This window comes from Vulpes vulpes, chromosome X (assembly GCF_048418805.1).
Source record: "Vulpes vulpes isolate BD-2025 chromosome X, VulVul3, whole genome shotgun sequence".
Taxonomy (NCBI): Eukaryota; Metazoa; Chordata; class Mammalia; order Carnivora; family Canidae; genus Vulpes; species Vulpes vulpes.
Genome location: NC_132796.1, coordinates 32,307,569 through 32,330,186, shown reverse-complemented (window position 1 = coordinate 32,330,186; position 22,618 = coordinate 32,307,569). Strand labels below are relative to the sequence as shown.

The 22,618-nt window shown below is 41.8% G+C and overlaps 1 protein-coding gene across 1 annotated transcript in view; it reads right to left on the bottom strand.

Annotated features, from left to right (window-relative positions):
• The window catches only part of LANCL3 (LanC like family member 3), a 94,480-nt gene extending 80,816 nt beyond the window's left edge, over positions 1–13,664 (bottom strand). The window contains exon 1 of the mRNA XM_026012197.2: positions 12,766–13,664. Coding sequence (XP_025867982.1) covers positions 12,766–13,338 — 573 coding nt within the window. The 5' untranslated portion in view covers positions 13,339–13,664. The remainder of the gene's footprint in view (positions 1–12,765) is intronic.
• Between the last annotated feature and the right edge of the window lie 8,954 nt (positions 13,665–22,618).

The following is a 22,618-nucleotide window of genomic DNA, read 5'->3' as shown; positions in this document are numbered from 1 at the left end:
AGAAGTCATAATTATACTTTTATTATTAGGGCAATGTAAATATTAAGATCAAGTTATAAATGAATATAAACAGGAGTTAGGTGCTGAAGAGTAAAATGAGGATTTAAGTTTGTAGAATTGACAGTGAGCCTATACCATATAGTCTTGAAACACAAATAGAAAAGTGCATTAATGCAAGAAAAACAATTTCTGGGCCCAGAAGCTTAAGAAACACTTGAAAGAATCCGTAATTGTATTAATTCTTTTCTGAAACAAGCTACCAAATATACATGATCCAGAATATTTGGTGAGGAAAACTCATTTGATGTTGTCACTTCACCAGAGATACAACTATTGAAATTCATCTCAAATTCTGAATTAGTGCCATGCAAGCAAATGATCTTTAGAAGGAAAGAAAAAAACTTAAGAGTAAGAGAGAGTTCCCTGAATCTGCCACTCGGTTTCCGGGAGAACAGGCCAAGAAAGATTCCAACATCACTTGCACAGCAATTTCCAGTTGCTGAAGGCCCATTAGGTGATTTACTCTGAGGAGTACAAATCAGAGACACAGGAAAGCCAATTCCTAGAATAAGTCCCCAAAGAGCCTGAAATTTTCAAAGGAGGAAAGTGCAGAGGGTAGCACACATAGGTTTGTGTTTCAGAGGTGATGACCAGCCACTCAATTTGCTTTGACACACAATCTCTCTGAACTGTTCAGCTTAATTTCCTGAGTAGCATAGCAAAGGATGTTTCCCTCCAGCCCTTTATGGCCTGTGTGTGAAGATCTCAAAGCTCTGATCAGGGGCACAGCAGCTCTGAATGCCACCACGGGAAATATTAGACTGGCTGAGTGTCCAAAAAGTATACCAATATTATTTAGCCAATACAGAGTCTCGCTTCACAATACTTAAAATACTAATAATGGCTGACTCAGAGTCTTTACTCTGTACCTAACAGACCCTCTGCTACATTACATGCCCATTTTTCCATGGATTTTCATTAATACACATACAAGGTGAGTGCTGCTTGTATTGCATTCTGCAATAGAAGATGAAAATTCGGCCTCCAAGATGCTAAGAAACTTGGCTAAGGTCAACCAGCTATGGTGGTGGAGCCAGGATTCAATTCCAAAGCTATTCGACTCTGAAAGTTCTGCTCTTAAATACTATATTTTAATGCCTTCATTGAGAGTTCAATCTATTTTACCAGTTGCAATTCTCTTTGCCTCACGAGGAAAGAACATTTCAGATAGTAAGATTATGTTACAGAAAGTACACCAGGATAATACCTTTCTGGTTGAGCACTGGATCTCTTCAGCCTTAGATAACTCTAAAGTCTGTTAGGAATGTGGCTCCCACCTAAAGTCATTGTAATAAGTGGAGATTCAGCTGGTTCCCATAGTGTGTGCTTTGAGATTGGTGATGTTTTGGTTGCCATGGACACCAGATTTCAACACACCACTGAGCACGGGAAATCCATTCCATGAAAAGCAATGGAGCCAGCAGATGGGCACAGTGACAGCTAACTGCACACAGTGCTATGACCAATATTTGTTTTGCCACCTCTAATTTAGATGATGTTCTCACCCATGAAGTCTGTAAGACTGCCTCTCATCTGAGAAACAGCTTCTTTACGGGCCAGGTAGCAACACTCACACTTGAACGTGTCAAAGTCATTTATTTGTCTGGGTTGTTAAATGGGTAAAGCTATTCAGAAATGGAAATCTGATCTTATACAAAACACTTCTCTGCCATCTTTGTTCAGCTTGCTAAAAGATGGATCAAACGACTTCTTAAAAATTTAATTTGTCCAAGTGGCTAGCACCCCAAGAATAAATGAGTCTGTTAACTTGGTAGGTTTCCCTAGTAACTCAATCCATAAAGAAAATAATTAAAGATAAGTGGTACTTATATATAAATAATGCATGAAAACAACATGTTTTTCTTTGGGACAAACCAAATATCCAAGGCATCATAATTAATGAATACAGGTCAGAGATCAGTAAAAGTCAATCAAGAAGAAAAACACTTGACCACACCATAGATTATTGGCTCCCTTACCAAGAGACCATCACCATGTGGAGATGTTAAAGGACCTCCCTGCCACATGGAGGAAATCTGTGCGTTGTGTAGGGGCCATCACATGACAAACATTAAATTAACCAGCAAAAATGAAAACAGTCAAGTTAATAAAAAAATTAATACAATCTATAATTTTCACATTCAGAGGTCAATAAATACAGTGAAATTCCATTAAAACAATCTCTTATAAACCACTGGGAGGTTAACTTATTGGCAAAATAAATATTTCAATACATTTAAAAGAATTTTTACTAAGCACATTCCCCCCCCCCCAACTGATTCAGTAATAAGAAAATTACAAACCATGCTCTTGCTAAATAATTACAATGCAAACAAGCTTAGGATTTAGTGGAATGTATATTAATAGATGAAAAGGTATAAATAAATTCTATCTCAGGAAATCTGCATTACTGAGGTTTGTAGAATCATTAGATCATAAAAATAAAAAGGAAACGGTCTAAGCATTTTCCATTTAAATTAATTTACAGTAGGGGCAGCACTACTTTATGTCACACAGGTGAATTTAATTAAAGTGATTCTAAAATGGGAGTGGTTCCATGAGCATCAAGATCATGTGTTCTATCTGATCTGGAAATATAATCAAGTGTCTCTTCTATTATGAACTAATTTAAAACTGCTGGAATTCAGTCTATTTGGGCCTTTAAGGAAATCCTACAAAACCCTTGTATATATAGTGCAAAATTATATTTATCAGGAAAAAAAAAAGAAACTCATGCATTCATTCACAGATGTTAACAGAGTTCTTACACCTGCAAGATGTGCCGGGCAGTGAATCTTTCCTTCAGCATTAACCACAAACTGAAGAACTAATATTCTTTGGCATTTATGGAAGAAGTCATTTTCAGCACAAAGGACAAATGATGAAAATCATGAAGTTTTGGGGGAATCTGTCAAATCTTTTGATAGGCAATCCCATAAAATTGGAAGACAAATAGTGATTTAGAGCTTTTTACACTCCAGTTTGCTCACTCCATGAGCCAGCAGCAGCAGCAGCAACATCAACTGGGAACTTGCTAGGGCTGCAGGATCTGGGGCCTTACCCCAGACCTGCTAAATCAAAACTTGCTTTTTATCAAGATCCCCAGGAGATCTGTGTGCACATTCAAGTGTGAGGAGTGCCAATTGAAAGCGCAGATTTGACAACCAGCCTCTAGGAGGCGGAATGCCATTTCTGCCACTGCCAAGCTGTGTGACCTGGAATAAGTGGCTTAACTTCTCTGTGCCTCCATTCCCTCACTGGGTACAATGGAGAGAGTAATGGTGCCTAAGTCATATGGTTGCTGGTTCTATTAAAGGACACAGAATCTGTGAAGTGCTTGCCAACAGTGTGCACAGTAAGTGATCAACTGTTGTTCATCCTTACATCCTTTGGGCAATCACAGGGTTCTGGCTCAAGAGTAACAAAGGATCTAAGCTGTAGCCCACTGATGGTCCCCACTTGCTGGTGGGTCCATAATCAGGCCATTAAGAACTGGACTCAACTTATAAAACTCCAGATTTCTAACCTGCTGTCATTTCAAGCCTAACCTGAGGGGTTTACGTATGCAGTACACAGCACGTGGCTGCTTACAAACAGAAACCACTCAAATCCAAACTAAGTGAAATCCTGCATACGTATTGTTTGGTGGGTGTTGAAGGGAACAATAAGAGGATTCATGTTCTACCCATCAGTTTGTCATATACTAAAAAGTCTGATGAAACCCAGCACTGAAAATTATATGGAAACACCAGCACTCCACAGCATCCATGGAGGGAAAGGAAATTGATGAAATCTTTTTGGAAAGCAGTTTTGATAATCTCTATCAAATGAAAGCTATCCGTGAACTTTGAATGAACAACCGAGTTTTAAAAAATTTATCCGGGCAGCCCAGGTGGCTCAGCAGTTTAGCGCCACCTTCAGCCCAGGGCGTGATCCTGGAGACCCGGGATAAGAGTTCCACGTCGGGCTCCCTGCATGGAGCCTGCTTCTCCCTTTGCCTGTGTCTCTGCCACTGTGTCTCTCATGAATAAATAAATAAAATCTTTAAAAAATAAAAAGTAAAAAATTTATCCTACATATATACATACACTTGCAACAGAAGGCAAAGATACACATATAAAAAGACCCGTATGTATATACATATTACATGAAAATATTGTATATATATGTTGTATATATGTATGTATTCTTTACAGCATTGGTTTTGACAGCAAAAAAAGAAAAAACTTGAATCACTTTAATATCAATAATGGCTAAATTGTGGCACAGCCATTAAATCAAACCAGTATGAAGAATGAGACCTCTATGCAGTCATGTGCAGAGATGTCCAAGGTACATTAAGAAAACTATAGAATATACATAATATGATAATTTCTGTAGATGGATAAAGATATATGTAGTTTATACAGAATAGTTCTAAAAAGGATAAATCATTAGCAATGATGTGTTCAAAAAAGGCCTTTTGTTATGTATCTTTCTGTATCTTCTTCTTGTTTGGTATTACCTTGTATGAGGACAGTAATGATTTTTAAGAAAAACTAGGGGGGAAAAGGATCTCAAAAAAAAAATGTAACATTACACCTCCAAGAAATACAAAAAGAAAAAAAAAAAAACACTAAGCCCAAAATTAACAGAAGTATTACCTTGTATGAGGACAGTAATGATTTTTAAGAAAAACTAGGGGGGAAAAGGATCTCAAAAAAAAATGTAACATTACACCTCCAAGAAATACAAAAAGAAAAAAAAACACTAAGCCCAAAGTTAACAGAAAGAAAGAAAGAATAAACATTAAAGCAGAAACAAAATACAGACCAGGAACACAACAGAGAAGATCAACTATGAGTTGGTTCTTTGAAAAGATAAACAAGACAAACCTTTAGCTAGACTAAGAAAACAGATTCAAATAAAATCAGAAATGAAGAGACATTGTAAATGACACCATCCAAATACAAAGAGACTACTGTGAACAATTATACGCCAATAAATTGGACAATCTAGAAGAAATGGATGAATTCATAGAAACACACAATCTACCAGGATTGAATTATGAAGAAATAGAAAATCTGAACAGATAAGTAGTAATGAGATGGAATCAGTAATCAAAAACCTCCCAAAGAAAGGCCAGGACCGACTGGTTTTGAAGAATTCTACCAACCAATTAAAAAGAATGTCAATCCTTCTCAAATTCTTCCAAAAAACTGAAAAGGAGGGTACACTTCCACTCATTTTATGAGGCTAGCATTACCCTGACACAAAAGCCAGATAAAGACACTACAGGCCGATATCCCTAATAAACAAAGATGCAAACATTTGCAAACCAAATTCAACAACACATTAAAGGATCATACAACTTAACCAAATGGGATTCATCCCTGGGATGTAAGAATGGTTCAATATGTGCTAATCGGGATCCCTGGGTGGCGCAGCGGTTTGGCGCCTGCCTTTGGCCCAGGGCGCGATCCTGGAGACCCGGGATCGAATCCCACGTCGGGCTCCCGGTGCATGGAGCCTGCTTCTCCCTCTGCCTGTGTCTCTGCCTCTCTCTCTCTGTGACTATAATAAATAAATAAAAATTTAAAAAAAAAAAACAATATGTGCTAATCAATAAATGTGATATAGCACATTAATACAAGACAAAAAATCCTATGATTATCTCAAGATGTGCAAAAAAAGCATTTGACAAAATTCAACACCTAATTATGATAAAAACTCTCAACAAATTGGTTATAGAAAGAATATACCTTAACATAATCAAGGCCATATAAGAGAAGCCCACAGCTAACATCATACTCAATGATAATAGGTTGAATGCTTTTCCTCCAAGATCAGGAACAAAACACAAGGGTGCTTACACTCACCATGTTTTGTCAACATAGTACTAGAAAAAATACTAAAAGACATGAAACCACAAAAGACCCTGAATAGCCAAAGCAATCCTAAGGAAGAACAACACAGTTGGAGGCATCACAATTACTGATTTTGAACCATATTACAAAGCTACAATAATCAAAACAGTAGGATACTGGCATAAAAACAGACCTATAAACCAATGAAACAGAATCAAGAGCCCAGAAATAAATCCACACATACATGTCAATTACTACCTGACAGGACTACTCAATGGAGTAAAGATGGTCTCTTTAATAAATGGTGCTGGGAAAACTGAAGAACCCACATGCAAAAAAATGAAACTGGATTCCCAACTTCTACCACTCACAAAAATTAACTCAAAATGGATTAAAGACTTAAATATAAGACCCAAAACTGTAAAACATGAAGAAAACAAAGAAAATGCTCTTTGACATTGGTCTTAGCAATGATTTTCTGGATAGAACACCAAAAGCACAAGCAACAAAAGCAAAAGCCAGTAAGTGGGATTACATCAAACTAAAAAGCTTCTGCACAGCAAAGGAAACCATGAACAAAATGAAAAAGTAACCTATGGAATAGAAGAAAATGTCTGCAAACCATATTTTGAATAAGAGGTTAACATCCAAAAATCTATAAATGACTCCATACAACAGCAAAACAACTTGATTTAAAGCTGGGCAGAGGAATTGCACAGACATTTTTCAAAGGACAGACCCATGGCCAATGGGGACATGAAAAGGTATTTAACATCATTAACCACCAGGGAAATGAAAACCAAAACCACTATGAGATCTTACCCTTGTTAGAATGGCTATCATCAGAGAGACAAGAAATAACAAGTGTTGGTGAGGATGCGGAGAAAAGGAAATCTTTGTGCATTGTTGGTGGGAATGTAAATTGATAGTCAAGAGGTTCCTCAAAAAGCTTAAAAATAGAACTACCCTACAACCCAGCAATTCCACTTCTAGGTATTTATCCAAAGGAAATGAAAACAAGATCTCAAACAGATGTATGCATCCCCACGTTCATGGCATTATTCACAATGGCCAAGGAAGTGGGAGGTCCTAAGGCCTTGCCAAGGGGTGTCAGGAAGTAGACATTTTAGTATCCACTTAACAGCCTTTTCCTTCTTTTCTCTTTCTTGTCAGAACTTGCATTCAATGATCCAGGTTAAAAATGAAGGACACTAGCCTTCCCAACCTCCCCTGAAACCAGAAGTGGCCAGTGACTAAGCGCTGAACAATGAGGCAGAAGGGAAATTATTCAAAATAAAATGTTTTATATGATTTTTTTAAAAGATGCAAGAAAAAAGCCTCAGGCCCTTCTTTTCTACTTCAGTTGTATGGGAACATGATGCTTGGAATGACAGTAGCCATCTTGCAATCCTCAAGAGTGGGACAACTCCTACATTGAGAACAGCAGGGAAAAAAGTTGGAGAGCTTGGTTTCTGATGACTTTCTCAAGTTGCTGGACCAATCTGGAATGGCCAAGCTCTACACCCCTTAGAAAGTAAGGTAGTAAATGTTCCCATTATTCAGATCACTTTTTATTGGACATTCTATTATTTGCAGCTAAAAGCATCCCCACACAGCTGCCAACCACCTGCTTTAGGAATGAGCCAAGGACCCAATGAACGATCTAGCTATATATATATACACACATACACACTAATTATGGCAGGAAGATCGACTCCTTATATTGGGTATAATTTGCTGTATGATGTTCAGAATCACTTTTGATTTTCTGTTGGTAGATGCAAATGGAAAGAACATCAATTTCATTAAGCAGCTACTGGGTGCCAAGCATTATACTAGGCACTTTATTTAAAGTAAGTCACCACAGCAGCTACCAGACCAGCCCCCTTTGGCTGAGGAAATAAAATCACATCTGTATTTCCTCAAATCTCATTTAAACAATTTAGCATTTCTTTTCATTACAAATGCAGACCACAAACCACCAAAGTACTTGTGACTTTGCCACCTATAGAAATCACAGCTATATTCATATCACACTGCAGTTGTTGAAGACAGCTCAAAATATCATTGACCCTCATCACTCTTTCAAAGGTACCATAATCCTTAGGCTTGCTGCAAAATCTTGTTACTTAATGTGTTAATAAAGAAACATAAGTGCAACTGCAGCACAATTTTTTTTAAATGTCTTGGTAACTGAATGTCGATATAATTGGCTTCCTTTGTAATTATAAGTGTTTGATTATATACCCCTAAAAATGCTATTCTAAAGGGTATCAAAGGCTTCAACAGATTTACAAAGGAGTCCTTGGGACAAAAGGGGCTTAGACCCCAGAAACCAGTCCCCCTTGTGACCATTCTTAATACTGTTCAATCCACTGTTCATACAGAAAATCCAGGTGATCTTTCTAAAAATTAAATAAGATGAAGACATTGCCACTTAAGCCTGAAACACGTGCAAACTCCAGACTGACCTGGCCCTGTAGAATCTGGTTTGATCCTGCTCACAGCCATCTACCTGGTCTGGAGCTCTCCCATACATCTAGCCCTAGTTCACTTTGCTCCCATTATGCTGGCAGCTTTCCATTTCTTTGAAATTTCCAAGCAGATTCCCACCTGGGGGGGGGGGGGGGGGTTCATCCTTGCTGTCTCCTCTGCCTGAAATGCCTGCTTGCTCTTAAAGCAGCCACTTCACGTTCATGCTTCAATGATGAGCCAGGACATCACCTCCACAGAGAAGTCTTCCTTGCTGATGTCTGCCAAGCAGCACCCCTCCCCTCTCCTTCCCTGCCCCCAGTTATTTCCTGTTTACTTCCTTCAGGGCACTTGTGGTAACATCATTATATTGATTTTTGTTCACTACGAACTCCTGGTATCTAGTAAGGGACCTGGCACAGGTAAAAAACCTGACAGTCATTGAACAAAGGAATAAACGACAGAATTAAGTGGATAAGGAAGCAATCATTCATCTATTTTACAAGTGAGGAAATTGAGGCTTAGAGATGTTAAAATTATTTGTCCAAGGTCACCCCAATGGCAAAGTTACTATTTTAACTCTGGTCCCCAGGTGTCCCCTTTATCCCTCCACTATTTCTAACTTCCTTTTCCCTGCTACATTTTCACCCATCTGGAAAGCAGAATGGACCCAATACAAGTTTTTATGGTGTGATTTCATAGGACTTTAGTGCCCCATTGCTCAAGGGTATCTGCTTAACAAACCGTTAAAGCTACTTCCCTTGAGTATTTCCAGGAGAGCCAAATTGAACACAAATATATTACCTGGTTAGAGTGACTATTCCTGCCACTGTCTCTTTACCATGCATAGACACACATGCACACATTTTTTTTCTCCTCTCTGAATTTTATCAATACAATCAAATCAGATGGAAGGAAGACAAGTCAAAAAAGGGTAAACTAAGGAAGAAAAAATTATAAACCCCAAATGAAACACCTGTATATGAAGGTACATGTGAAAAGGCACTTTACACAAGCTTATGTGGACAATTCTGGCCATATGCTCCCTAGTAGCCAGCATCAAATAAGAAACATGTCAGTTATGTGACATATTCTGAAGATTAAAAAATTCAATCAATTTCCAGGAGGAGCACAACTATTCCTGTTCCTAAGTAGTGAGAGAAATTTCCCTTGTGGCTCCTTATAATGAAAGAATGATAGGATACAGCAATCAGTATTCTCAACTACAACCTTATAAAAAAATATATCAAGCCAAGACACCAGAGAATGGTGTCTTATAGCATATCTTAATAGACATGACTGGTATGCCAAAACCTATGCAGCACTATACTGCCTTGCTATTCAAAGTAGGGTCCCTGAACCAGCAGCATCACCCGGGGAACTTGTTAGAAATGCAGAATCCCAGGCCCAATACCAGGCCTGCTGAATCAGTCTGTATTCTCTTGACAAGATCTGTAGGTGATTCCTATGAAGGTTCAAGTTTATCATGCACTGGGTTAAGGTTACACTCAATCTGAGGCAAAATTTTTAAGAAACTAGTATTCACTTATTCAGGCAACATATTTCCTTAGTGGTAGGAAAGAATTCCTACCAATAGGACATATTCCTACCAGTATGACACCAAAAGCACCACCGTAAAGGAAAATCTTGATAAATGAGTCACAATTAAAAATGAGTGGCATAAAAAATATTTGTAGTAATACCAAAAGAAAAGTTGAGAACCCTAAATATGTCCCAGGTACCATCTTAATGAGGGGAATATAGCAATAAAAAAACAATTCTCCACATGTATGGAGCTTATCTTCTAATTGGAACGGCAATAAACAAGTAAAATGAAACAAGAAAAGGGCACAAAGTTAGGGGACAAGGTTGCAGTTTTAAAGAGGGTGAACAGGGAAGGCTTCACTGATGAGGTAGTGACCTATACAAGGTCAGAGAGCTAGCTATAAAAATAGCTAGGGGAAGAGTATTCCAAGCAAAGGGAACAGCGAGTACAAATACCCCGAGACAATAAATGCCTGAAACAGCAAGAAGGCCAGTGTGGTTGAAGCAGAGTGAGCAAAAGTGGAAAAGGTATGCAGGGGGGCCAAATCATGTGGGGCCTTGTCGGCCATTTTAAGGACCTTAGCTTCGAGAAAGATGAGAAGCCACGGGAGAAAAGGTAATAGGGAGCCACTGTAGGATGCTGAGTGGGGAAATGGCATAATGAAGTGCTTTTAAGATTGGTTCCTAAGTGGTACATGTAATGGCTTGAGAGAATCCAGCTGAGTATATTGTACTAATCCCAGTAAATGGGGATTCATTCAGTCGACTATTTATTAGGTGCCAAAGCTGTGCCAAGTAGTGTGGGGAGGATCTAGAGTAGGATAACTGAGGGAACTGCCAGAGGAAAGCGAATATAAATGACATTGGAAAGCAAGAAATCCGGGACATAATAACAGATTATTTATAGAGAAATGACAGAATTTGGCAACTCAATTTAATCAACGTTTATGGATCATCTACTGAGGGCAAAGCCATATGCTGGCTAGGATGTGGGAGTGGGAATAGTGCAGAAGATGTATTTTTCCCCCCTCATAAGGGCTTCCAGCCAGGCGTGCTTAGCCCCTGCCCTGCACCTTTCAAGCCTGAATTTCTCAGATTACTGCAGCTGAGGCTGGCACTGAGACTAGCTTATTTGCTCAGGTTGAGCTGGAGTTTTTTTTTTGGGGGGGGGGGGGGGGGGGCGGGGACAGGGAGCAGTGTTTAACCCTCAGAGTTTGTTCTGTCTTCTAGAAGCAGGGGTCAAAGCACCTCAAATTGTTTAGCAGAAAAAGACAGATTTGGTTTGGCAGGAGCGCAAAAGAGAGGTCTTAATAAATGTCTTTTTGGATCAGCGTTGCAGACTGGCCCTGGGCCACCATTTAGGGCAATGAGTCCTTGTGGTCTGTTTCCACCTGTATGACCTGATGAGTCTCACGCTCTTTGCCACTCCATTCTGGAGAAAAGGCTCCAAAGCACAAAAAGGGAAAGCAAAAACCAAAACCAAAACAAAACAAAACCCCACCTATTTGAAAATTGCCTACCACCAGACTTCAAGGTCTGAGGAGCAGATGCAAATATAATGCAAATGATATGTAAATACCCTGTGGCCTTCTAAAAGGTTTTCTACAACTGGAAGGGCCCTTAGGGAACTGCTAGCAGATAACAGTGACTCAAGCAGAATGAACTATTTCAAGACAACTTTGTCACACAGATCTCTGCTGCCGCTAGCACAGTACACAGTCTTCAGTGATTTTTTTTTCCTCACTTGGATCAACCTCACCTGCTATAAAAACAAAATCAAGTCTGCCTGTTATCTTAGAAGTTATCTAAGTTAACTGCACTTTTAAAACACCGTATACCCTTAATTTTTCTTCAAATGTCTCTTTCACCCAAATAAAGTCATGTTGAATGTGTCACTTCCTCCCTAGAACAATATTTGGCTCCACTGGGTTATGAATGAAAATGCCTCTTTCAGTTCTAGTTACTAAGATCTTTGGAGGATTCCCCCCTCCCCCCACAGGAACTGGCACATTCTAACAGTCACATGTTGTATTCAAAGTGAATCCAGAAAAGAAAAACAACAATCCATATGTAGTTGTGAAATCCAATTCACTTCAAGGAGCTACTGGAAAGCTATTCATTAAGAAAACCTGCTCTGTCAAGTACACTGTCGTCTCGACATTTCTAACTACACGTTCTAAAATGAAAAATGCACATTCGATTACAATGGGGTAAACTTCTGTCTACATTTATGCATACAGAAGGACACTCTCATCAGATATGCATTTTTAAAAAGCCTTGAGATGAACCAAATAGCAAGCAACCAGAGTCAGTACATCAGACCCGCAGCTGGGCAGTAATTCTGGGTTACAGACCTAGGGGGGGGGGGGTCGCAGAAGCCATTTACCTCCACGTTAGCGATGGAAACAATGACAGCCTTACCAGCCCCCAAAACTTCCAATACTTTGCTAGCACTCTTAACAAACGAGAGTGCTTCGGCTTTTTGACAGGAGGACCAAAGGAAGGGAAATCTCTTTCATTTTCAAGGAGTTCGGGTTTTTTTTCCCCCCTCACTTGAAAGGACCTCCGGGAAGCTGTTGGGCAGAGGCATCCGGGGAGACGCCACGTTGGGCGTTAAATGGGAACAAAGCGCAAAGACGCGCAAACCCAACAAACGAGAGGCTGAAAAAGAGAGAAGGGAAGACGGATGAAACCGGGAGAGAAACCTCTGGAGGCTGAGGAGATGACAGCGCCAGACAGAGTAACAAAGAGAAGAGCCGCGGGGCGCTGCTCCCGCGGCGGGAGTCCGGGGAAGGGCCGGGCAGGCGGCGAGCGCCCCCCCGCGGCCGGGGCTGCCTCTTACCTCCTGGGCGAGTTTCTGCTTGAGCACGAGCGCAGCGCACAGGTAGCCCGCGCGGCCCACGAACAGCTCGTCGGAGCCGCACTCCAGGAAAGAGACCGGCGCGCAGACGGCGCACAGCGCCCGGAACTTGCCGAGCGGCTGCACGTAGTCGGACCGGCCCAGGGCGTGGTACACGAGCGTGGCCACGGCGTACACGCCCGCGCCCCCGAGCAGGAAGGCAGCGCGGGTGTCGGCGTCCGGCTCGCCCCACTCCTCGGCGCGGGCGCACGCGTCTATGAGGCGCTTGGCCGAGCGCAGGTAGCGCTCCCGGGCCCCGGCAAAGAGCGGGCTCTGAGAGACGTGGTAGAGCATGTAGGCCACCCCGGCCACGCCGCCGTACAGCCCGCCCTGGCAGCTGCTGGCCGCGGCCGCTGCCCCCCGGGCCTCAGCGCCGCCCCCGAGCGGGGGCAGCTCCTGAAGGATGCGCTCGATGGTGGCGGTGACCAAGGGCGCCACCGCCTCCTCGCACTGGCCCGCCAGCAGGCTGCCCTGGTAGTCATCGAAGCGGTTGGCGAAGCAGCGCTTGGTGTCCATGCTGCTGCCCGTGCCCCCCACGGCCGGGCCGGGGTCCGCTTGAGAGCGCGCCCTGAAGCCCCGCGCACCACCTCTCGCTCTCGGAGGCGCTCGGCGGGCGGTCGATGCGGCGGGGATGGAGCAGGGAGGCTGAGACGGGAGGTGACAAGAGGAGGCGGGCGCGAGGAAGAAGCACGGAGCGGATTGCCAAGTGGGGCACCGGGCTGCCGCGAAGCTCCCGAGTGGCCCAGGCGGGCGCGGGGGATGCGCGTCGTCCGCCCCCCTCCGAGAGGCCGCGCCCTCGCCGCACCCGCCCCCTCCTGCGCCGCCGCAGCTCGGCCGCCTCTCCAAGGGGCCGAGGTGATCGCCGGCAGGACCCACGCGGGGCCCGCGCCACTCCTCCCGCTCCGCCCCCGGCTCCTCCCTTCTCGGCGGAAGGCCAGGGACGTGCGGGACCGATCCGGAAAGCTGAGACCCGGCACGCACACGCACACACCTGGCGGTGGAGGGGAAGACCTCGAGTCCCTAGTATACTCCAAGTGTGGCCCTCGAGTCGGCAGATCGGCATCACCTGGGAGCGTGTTAAAAACGCAGCAGCTCAGACTTCGCCCCAAACCTATCGAATCAAAATCAGCATATTTAGCAAGATCCCCAGGTGATTCACGGGCACGCTAAAGGTCGAGAAGCCACTGAACTGGGGGGGCGGAGCGGGGGAACTAGGAGAAAACGGAGTGCCCTCCCGAAACTTGTTTTCTCATCTTGGTCACTTTGGCCTTCTCATTCTGAATGTTTCAATCCCAAAGGCTGAGGGCTTTGAGTACATCACGTCTCAAGCGTCGAATCGGTGGAAGGCCTCATACAGAAACTTTCTTGGCCTTCGTTGTCGTGTTGCTTTTCTTGGAGTATACAGAAGTAAAAATGCAAAGAACCACACCAGGTTAAGGTAAGAGGGTGGGGGCTCTGTGTTTCTCCTACTCTAGGGACCTCTCCCTCCCGTGCATGCGTAGTAAGAGCCTAGTAAAGAGGTTGATGTCATTAACTAGTTAATAGAAGGGTAAATGCTGCGTGAGAATTTTAATTAGGCATTTTTACCCTTTTCTGCGTGTTCTTAGCTGCCTCTTTCCTCCCTTCCTCCCTCTGTTTCTTCTCTTCTGCTTTCCTTTCGCAGGCATTACTGAGGGTCTCCTCTGTGTCCTGGACTCTGGAAATAGATGGGTAAACAAAGCTGACACGGTCCTAGACCTCTTGGAGCTTGCAGTCCACTGGGCAAGACAGAAAATGAACAATTACACAAACAAGTTGCCTTTCTTTTGTTCAGCTGTTTTAAAATAATGCTTCCATTCCCAAAGTGTTGACCAGTGAAGGCCAAAGAGGTCACCTCTCCCAGGGGTATTTGCATTTTGATAGGGATTGTGCCAGACACAAAAGAATAAGTGACTGGTGGAAAAGTTCCTGACACTTGGTGGGGAGAGCAACTACTTCGCTTACTTGAAAGGACAGTTTTCTTTGGAGGTGGGGTTTTTTTTTTTCCTCAAAAGTGGTAATTGTCAATGATTTGGAGGCAGAGATTACATTGCCTGCCCCTCGGTCCTTGCTCCATGCATTCTGGAAAAGGAGCTCTGTTTGCCAGGATTACTGCCAGGACTGACGCATCCACAGAGTGGGTGCTATGGCCTCCATCCTCCTCTAACGCTGCCAAAACAGGCTTATTTTTAATTATAATGATAAAAAAGCTAAGTCCACTTTTAGGCAGGGAGTTTGATGGGTTAAGGGTATCAGAGGAGCAACTGGAATGTTTAGCTTCCTCTTGGGGCTTCTTCCTCTTCCCTTGATTGGAATAAACATTAGGAGTGACTTTTGTCCCTTCAGATAAGAAGGCCTAAAATGCAAACTTTCACAGGCAGAAATGAAGCCTTATTCCACTTCATTCCTCCACACCTCCCCCTTGTCATGAATCTAGAGGCAACTCTGTTCATTTTGACTGGGATTATCCTTTTGCAAATCCCAGTGCCAGGGTAGCACCAGCAGCAATGACAGGGCCTTGTGTTCACTGACTTCAACAACAACAACAGAAAGACTTGTAAGCAAGTCTCCCAGAGAAAGAGCTCTGCCGTTTCCTAGTTGTGCCACCCCCTCTGTTGCCCCAAAATGCTGTATAGCAAGCAACCACAAAACCTTATAGACTGTAAGTTTATTGCTCATGCATCTGGGACCTTGGCTGGGCTCATTCATGTGTCTAGGGCTGGGCTAGCTGTTGCTTGGGGAGATTGGCGCAACTGGGCTCTAGTTCACTTGTCTCCCATCCTCCAGCCAACCGCAGCATGCCTGTGTGGCAAAGGCAGAGGGGCAAGAGCTCCAGTGAAAACACTCAAGACTTCTTTAGGTCTAGCCTTAGTACTGACCCATTTTTACCTGCCTTAATCTATCGGTAAATCACATGAAAAATGCAGGGTGTCTTCATGGAACTCCAAAGTATATGGCAGAGGGTGTGTGTACAGGGTGGGGAGCATTATTGGAGGCCCTACGGGTTTGGGGCTGTGATGCCAACAAGTAGAACAAAGGGTACCAGATGGACGTAAAACAGCATGGTTTGGGAAAAGCAAGAGGTTAGCAGTTTTCCGGAAGCGCTCTTAAACTCATAGGACAAATTAGCCCTTTTACCTATAAATAAATGTCTTTCCCAAAGACCCCACCACTTGGTCTGTTGCACAATCACCTGGTAAAACTTCAGCCCAGAACATCCTTCCGGTTGGAGCTAGTTCTTTAGACCATGTGAGGCCTTGTCTATAATTGCCTTTTACTTAATTCACAAGCACTATTGCTTATTTTAATATCACGACTCCACGAGAATACACTCTCCATGAGGGTAGGGCTTTTTGTTACATTTATTTGCTGATATGCACCAAGAGCGTGGAATAGTCCTATGTAGTGGGCACTCAATATTAAGTTTGTGAAATGATGAATGAATGACTATGAGAAACCATCATCGCAGAGTAACCTGGAGTATAAAACCAGAATGAAACCTTTATTGAAAGTTTGCCCTGACTTGATTAAATCCCCACTGTTTTCTTGGATCCTTTTGCTCTTATGAATGCGAGAATATAAACGTTCTGCAGTTTCTGCCTCCTTTCTTTGTCTCTCGACAGGCTGGTGACCTGAATGCTTTACAGTGACTTCACACAATCTGTTGTTATCAACTAACCCTGTGTAGGAGATTACATTTCCCAAATATGGCCCTAACAACATCTCCTGTCCATGTGCTCCTTTACAATGTGACCCTGACTTTCCTCCCATCAGACAGTAGAGTGTGTGTCCCCTCTTCTTGACTCTGAATGGACTTATAACTGACTTATAACCAGTAGAATGTGATCGAAATTATACTGCATGGCATCCAAAGCTCAGAAAAAAAATGGTGCAGCTTCCCTGTTATATGCTGGACCACTCCTATTTGGAGACTTGAAGCACCTTGTAAGAATCTGACTATCCTGAGGCTGCCATGTTGTGAGAAAGTGCAGACAACACAAAGAGGTCACTTACAGGTGCTCGGGTTGACAGCCCACCTGACAGGATCAGCTGATAGCCATGTGAGTGAGCCACCTTGGATACACAGTCCAACTGAGCTCTCAGATGACGGAAGCTCCATGAGAACCACCATCCCAAGTCCTTCCAGAATTCCTGATCCACAATATTATGAGCAAAATGAAATAGTTTTAAGCTACTAAGTTTTAGGGTAATTTATTGTGCAGCAAAGCTATCTAGAATATCTTGCTAGCTTCCCATCATCCAATGCCATAAAGTCCCTTATAATCTATATGGCCCCTTCAACTGGGCAGCAAATAGTTGAGGAGAGGAATATTTTGGGGGAACTGTGGACAGGGATACAGGAAGTATGCAGGTACACAGAAAAATGTGTTCCAAAATAATAATTCTAGTTGGATTCTTTAGAAGTAGCAACGACCCCACAAAGAAATATGCAGCTTATACAAAATCTTGCCAAAGACTGTTATTTTGCCTTTATCTGCAAGATTTGTCCTGATCTTTACAGAATCTCTAGCAGCATTTGCTGACAAGCAGCTCCCAACACATGGTTTCTGTGATCTTGCTGAATTGCCCAGTTCCTAGTTCTTCCTCAGGATTTCCTTATTATGCAGATTATGCAAAACTATGGATGGAAAATAGTTTTAGTGGGTTCATCAAGGAAATCACATAAAAATTATGCAAAACTATCCAGGAAGAAAATATTAAAATCAAAGGGTTTCTCTGCTGCAAATCTTTGCTCTCTCAGGGTGAATCTGAAAAAAACAAAACAAAACAGTAAATTTATAACTGTCAAACCTCAACACTTAAGAGATAGTACATTTTATGGGATAAACCATCTTAAAAATACTTTCAGAAATTTTTCCGAAGTTGTGCCCTAAGGGTGCAACCTAGAAATGGTTCCATTAACTGAGTCAGAGCTATGTCTAGTCCTTATAGCACATTCTCTTTGGAAATGCCTCTGATTTTTTTTAGCTTAGTTACCTAAACCTTGGAGACCTCTCCTGCTTCTGCTCCTTTGTCCCCTATAGTCCCTCCTCAAAATAGCAGCCTGAATAATAGAAGTCAGATCCTATGTCCTGATTGATGTCAGTGTTGCACCTGTCCCTCAGAGTAAAATTCAGAGCGCATAAGATAGCCCAGAAGGCCTACTGCCATCTCGCTGTTCTTCCTTCCCTGACCTCCCCTCTTCTTCTTACCTTTGCTCCTTCACTTCCGGCTGCACTGGCTGCCTTGATACTCTTCAAACGTTGCTAGTTAGAGTCTTAACTTGGAAAGTTTTCTTTCAGTATTCTCTTCCTGGAATACTCTTCAAAAGATATACTTGCCCCCTCACCTCTTTCTCAATGTAGTCTCCCATAACTTATTATTTAAATTACAACCCACCCCTGCCAACCATTGGTATCTCCTCACTATATATTTTTATTGATTCATGTTGTTTCTTGTCTGTCTCCTTTAACTAGAATGTAATTCCCACAAAGACAGGAGATTCTGTCTCCATTGCTCCCTGCTTTATGCCAAGCACCTAGATTAACGCCTGGCACACAATATTTGCTCAATATATATTTATCGATGTCTGTGATACCTTTCTTAATGTCAAAAATTTCCACCAATCCTTGACTCATGGCTATAGTTTGCTGTCCACTTTCATCAATTTCTTGATAGTGCTCCTTTGTATAAGCAGCCCTAAAAATGTACATTTTTTAAATGTACATTTTTGACATAAGATTTGATTTTCTTTCTTGCCTCTTTCTACATCCAACTTTATCCATTTTAAGCATTTTTATTTAGCCATTATATGTCAAACATGATCGCCAGTGCACAATGTAATTGCAGATTAGAAACTAGGCAAAAGAAGTAAACTGTCAACCATCACTATGTCTGAAGGAGGGACAGCCCAGTGTGATCAGTCACACTGGCCAAGAATAAGTAGTAACATACACCCTACCTTACTGTTAGAAAAATATGTGTCAGTTATCCCTTTGGGTACTATGTGTGTATAGGTGTATGACTTAAATACACTATGATAAATTATTGATGTGTGGGGCAAAATACTAAAACAGATATGCTCCTATTTTAAACTGATGAATCTATGTAAAGTCACCTTAAATTGGCAACTGAAGGGCCCCCCGGGGTGGCTTAGCGGTTTAGCCCCACCTTCAGCCCGCAGGTGTGGTCCTGGGAACCTGGATCAAGTCCCACGTCAGACACCCTACATGGAATGGAGCCTGCTTCTCCCTCTGCCTGTCTCTGTGCCTCTCTCTCTGTCTCTGTCTCTCTCTCTCTGTCTCTCATGAATAAATAAATCTTTTTTAAAAATTGGCAACTGAAGATGGGGGTGTTCCTTTGATTAGAATAAATTCTTCAACTTGGAAATTTTAAGTTTCCTACATGTAGTCATTTTTAAGGTTTTCTGCAATATTCAGGATTAGAAGAAGAGGAGTGACTGAGAATCCCTGTGGTGGAATAGTTCAATGGATGTCAAATAATGACCTAGTAATGAATAATGCATTAATTAATACTCTTGCTTTTTGCCTTATGATAAAATACTATATCTATTGCTCCATTGATAGTTCTCATTGTTGAAAGAAGTTCCAAAGTGAGAAACATAAGGTAGAGTTTTTCTCTGATAGAATTTCTGGACACTTACATGAACACAGAAGAGGTAGTAGTTAAGATCAGATATGTCTCAAAGAATTGTTATTGATTATGACTTTGAAATGCTCATACTTACACTTTTCCAACTGTCCTCAATATGAAATGATTTCTTAATACACCTTGGCCCAACATTCCCATGAGCTATAACAAGGAGTGACATCCAGAAAGAACTGAGGTTCCAGCCCATAGTCCAAAAGGTAGAAAAATCCATTACCAGGTAACCAAAGAAAGCTAACTGCTTTAGGTTGGCAAGGATTAACAGAATCATGAAGCTGGAAAGATCCAAGAAATCATCAATTTAATCCTTTCCTTTAACAATGAGGAAACTAAAAAACAAACAAAAAAACAATGAGGAAACTGGGGCCCATTGCAGTCATACAATAGAGTCACTGAATGGTGGAAAGAAGAATGATGGGATCATATCTGTGCTTTAGAATGATCATTTTTCTAGAAAATTGGAGGATATATTTGAGGAGTAGAAGACTTATCAGGATGGTAAGCAGAATAAACAGGAAATAAGGAGGGATGCCTGGGTGGCTCAGCTGTTGAGCACCTGCCTTTGGCCCAGGCATGATCCCGGGATCCGGGATTGAGTTCCACCTCAGGCTCCTTGCAGGGAGCCTGCTTCTCTCTCAGCCTATGTCTCTGCATCTCTATATATATGTCTTTTGTGAATAAATAAATAAAAATCTTTAAAAAAAATAAATGAGGAAATCTGAGCTAGGTCAGTAGCAGGAAGCATCGAGAGACTTAGAAGGAATCAGGAGATATTAAGCAGGTAGGATTTATAGGGTTTGATGACTATGTGGGAGTAAGGAAGAAAAATCAAAGATTATGTCTGGTTTCTGCTCTGGACAACTGGGCCAATGGAGGTGCTATGCACCAAGTCAAACGATACAGGTAGTAGAATAGGTATGAGAAGAAGGACAATGGATAATTTAATTTTAAAACTTTGAGTGAAACTTTCAGTCTTATTATGGGGTTATATATATGTGTGTATATATATGGTATGTGTATGTATATGTATATATAATTTCAATTTTTATATAAGATGTAGTCCCAAAGATGTAGTCAAAATTCACTAAGTCTGATTAAAGGAGGCTGATGGAGGTAAGCTTTGGAAATGGGTTAATATAGTGAGAATATGGGAAAAGGCACCCAAACTTCAGAGCAAGGTCTGTTGTGCTGGTCAATCCAGCTTCATTCCCTTCTTCTATCAATAATATCTTGAGTTTCCTTTTTTTTCCCTAAAGATTTTATTTATTTATTCATGGGAGACAAAGAGAGAGGCAGAGGGAGAAGCAGGCTTCCTCAGGGAGCCTAATATGGGATTTGATCCCAGGCCCCAGGATCATGCCCTGAGCTGAAGGCAGACACTCAACCACTGAGCCACCCAGGTGCCCCTTGAATTTCCTTTAAGAAACAGCCACCTCTCATTCCCATAACATGCCATTTGAAGGGAGCTAAACCATTCCCATGTCCCCAAGGGTGAGCATATATCCTAGGCCTGCCCATGAAAAAGCAATTCTGGGAGGCTAGAACCACTGGGGAAGCTGAGGTTGCTAACATAGGATTAAATTTCCAGCTCCTGGTGGCCATCCTGTGGATGCAAGGAGAAAACAGGATAAAGCCACACAGAGGAAAGCAGAGCTGAGTCATAGAATAAAAAGTGTGACCTGATGACATTTTTGGTACACCCATACCTGGGTTTACCTAAAGAACTGTTCAGTTATGGGACCCAGTACATTCCTTCTTTTGCTCAAGTAGATATCTGTCACTTACAAAAAAAAAAAAAAAAAGATCTGGACTAATTTGGGTTTTTGGTAAAGTAGTTTGCTGTGGGAAAGCCTGGGTGGCACAGTCAGTTAAGGGTCTGACTCTTGGTTTTTGCTCAGGTTGTGATCTTAGGGTTGTGGGGTCGAGCCCCATGGGCTCCACTCTGAGCATAGAGTCTGCTTGAGACTCTCTCTGCCCCTCCCACTGTTTGCGTGGGCTCTTTCTTTCCCTCTCCCTCTCAAATAAATAAATAAATCTTTAAAAAAATCATTTGCTGTGATTTGTTTATAGAAGCTGGGTAGGCAGGGAGAGAAGCAAGAAAAATATTTGGAAAAGTTGTAGACGTCATGTTTGAGGGGATGAGTGCGAACAAGAGCTGATTGAGAACAGCTCTTGAGCAATGAATGAGGGGAAGTGTTGAAATAAGACCTGATATCAAATTCCTGCTCCATCAAATCTAACTGTGTGACTTTGAGAAAGTTATTTAACCTCCCTTACCCTCGGTTTTTCATCTATAAATTGGTAATAATAAGAGAATCTGTCTCCTACGATGGTTAGGATAATGCCTATAAAGGATTTATCTTGATGTCTAGTTCTGAATAAATGTTAGCATTTGTCCAAAATCATTATTATTCTGCATGTAGTTGCTTCAAGAAGTGTATTCCTTCTGCCTGATTACCACCTAACCTCTTGTATCTTCCTCTTTTTCTAAGTTGATTCTCCTTAGAAAAGAGTTGGAAGGGGGTTGTTTATTTGTTTTGCTTATTCTTTCTCAATGATTCCTAAACCAAACATGTTACATTTACAAGCCTAAAGATTCCTTTTTTTTTTTTTAGTGTGACAAATTCAACTTCTAAGGTGGAAAAAGAAATCATGCTATGTTTTTCAGCTTTGGTATGATTGCTGGTAATAAAGATTCAGGTTGACAAATTTTGTTGCTGATGCATAAGACAGAATAAAATTCATCTTTTTCAAGGTTGTCTGGTTCTGCAGTGCTAAGAGTAGGCAGGAAAGGAAAAACATGTGATATAAAGCCATGTAGGTGAGCAGATCTGGAAAGGAGAATAAGCAGGCACTAAATGAGTGAGATGTTTGACTCAGTGGTTTTCAATCTTTTAAGTACAATGGAAGCTTTCCACAGTTTTCTCCTAAACAAACAAACAAAAAACAACCCTGCAATATGTCATTGGTTACTTTGGTTATTTGAACTGCTTCTGAAAGGCTTGACAGAGAAATTTGGTTTATTTTTGGCCAGAAGTTGTACACCACAAACTTAGTTTAAAAAGAAAAAAATCAGTATATTCAATCTCTAATTATATTTTCTCTTTCA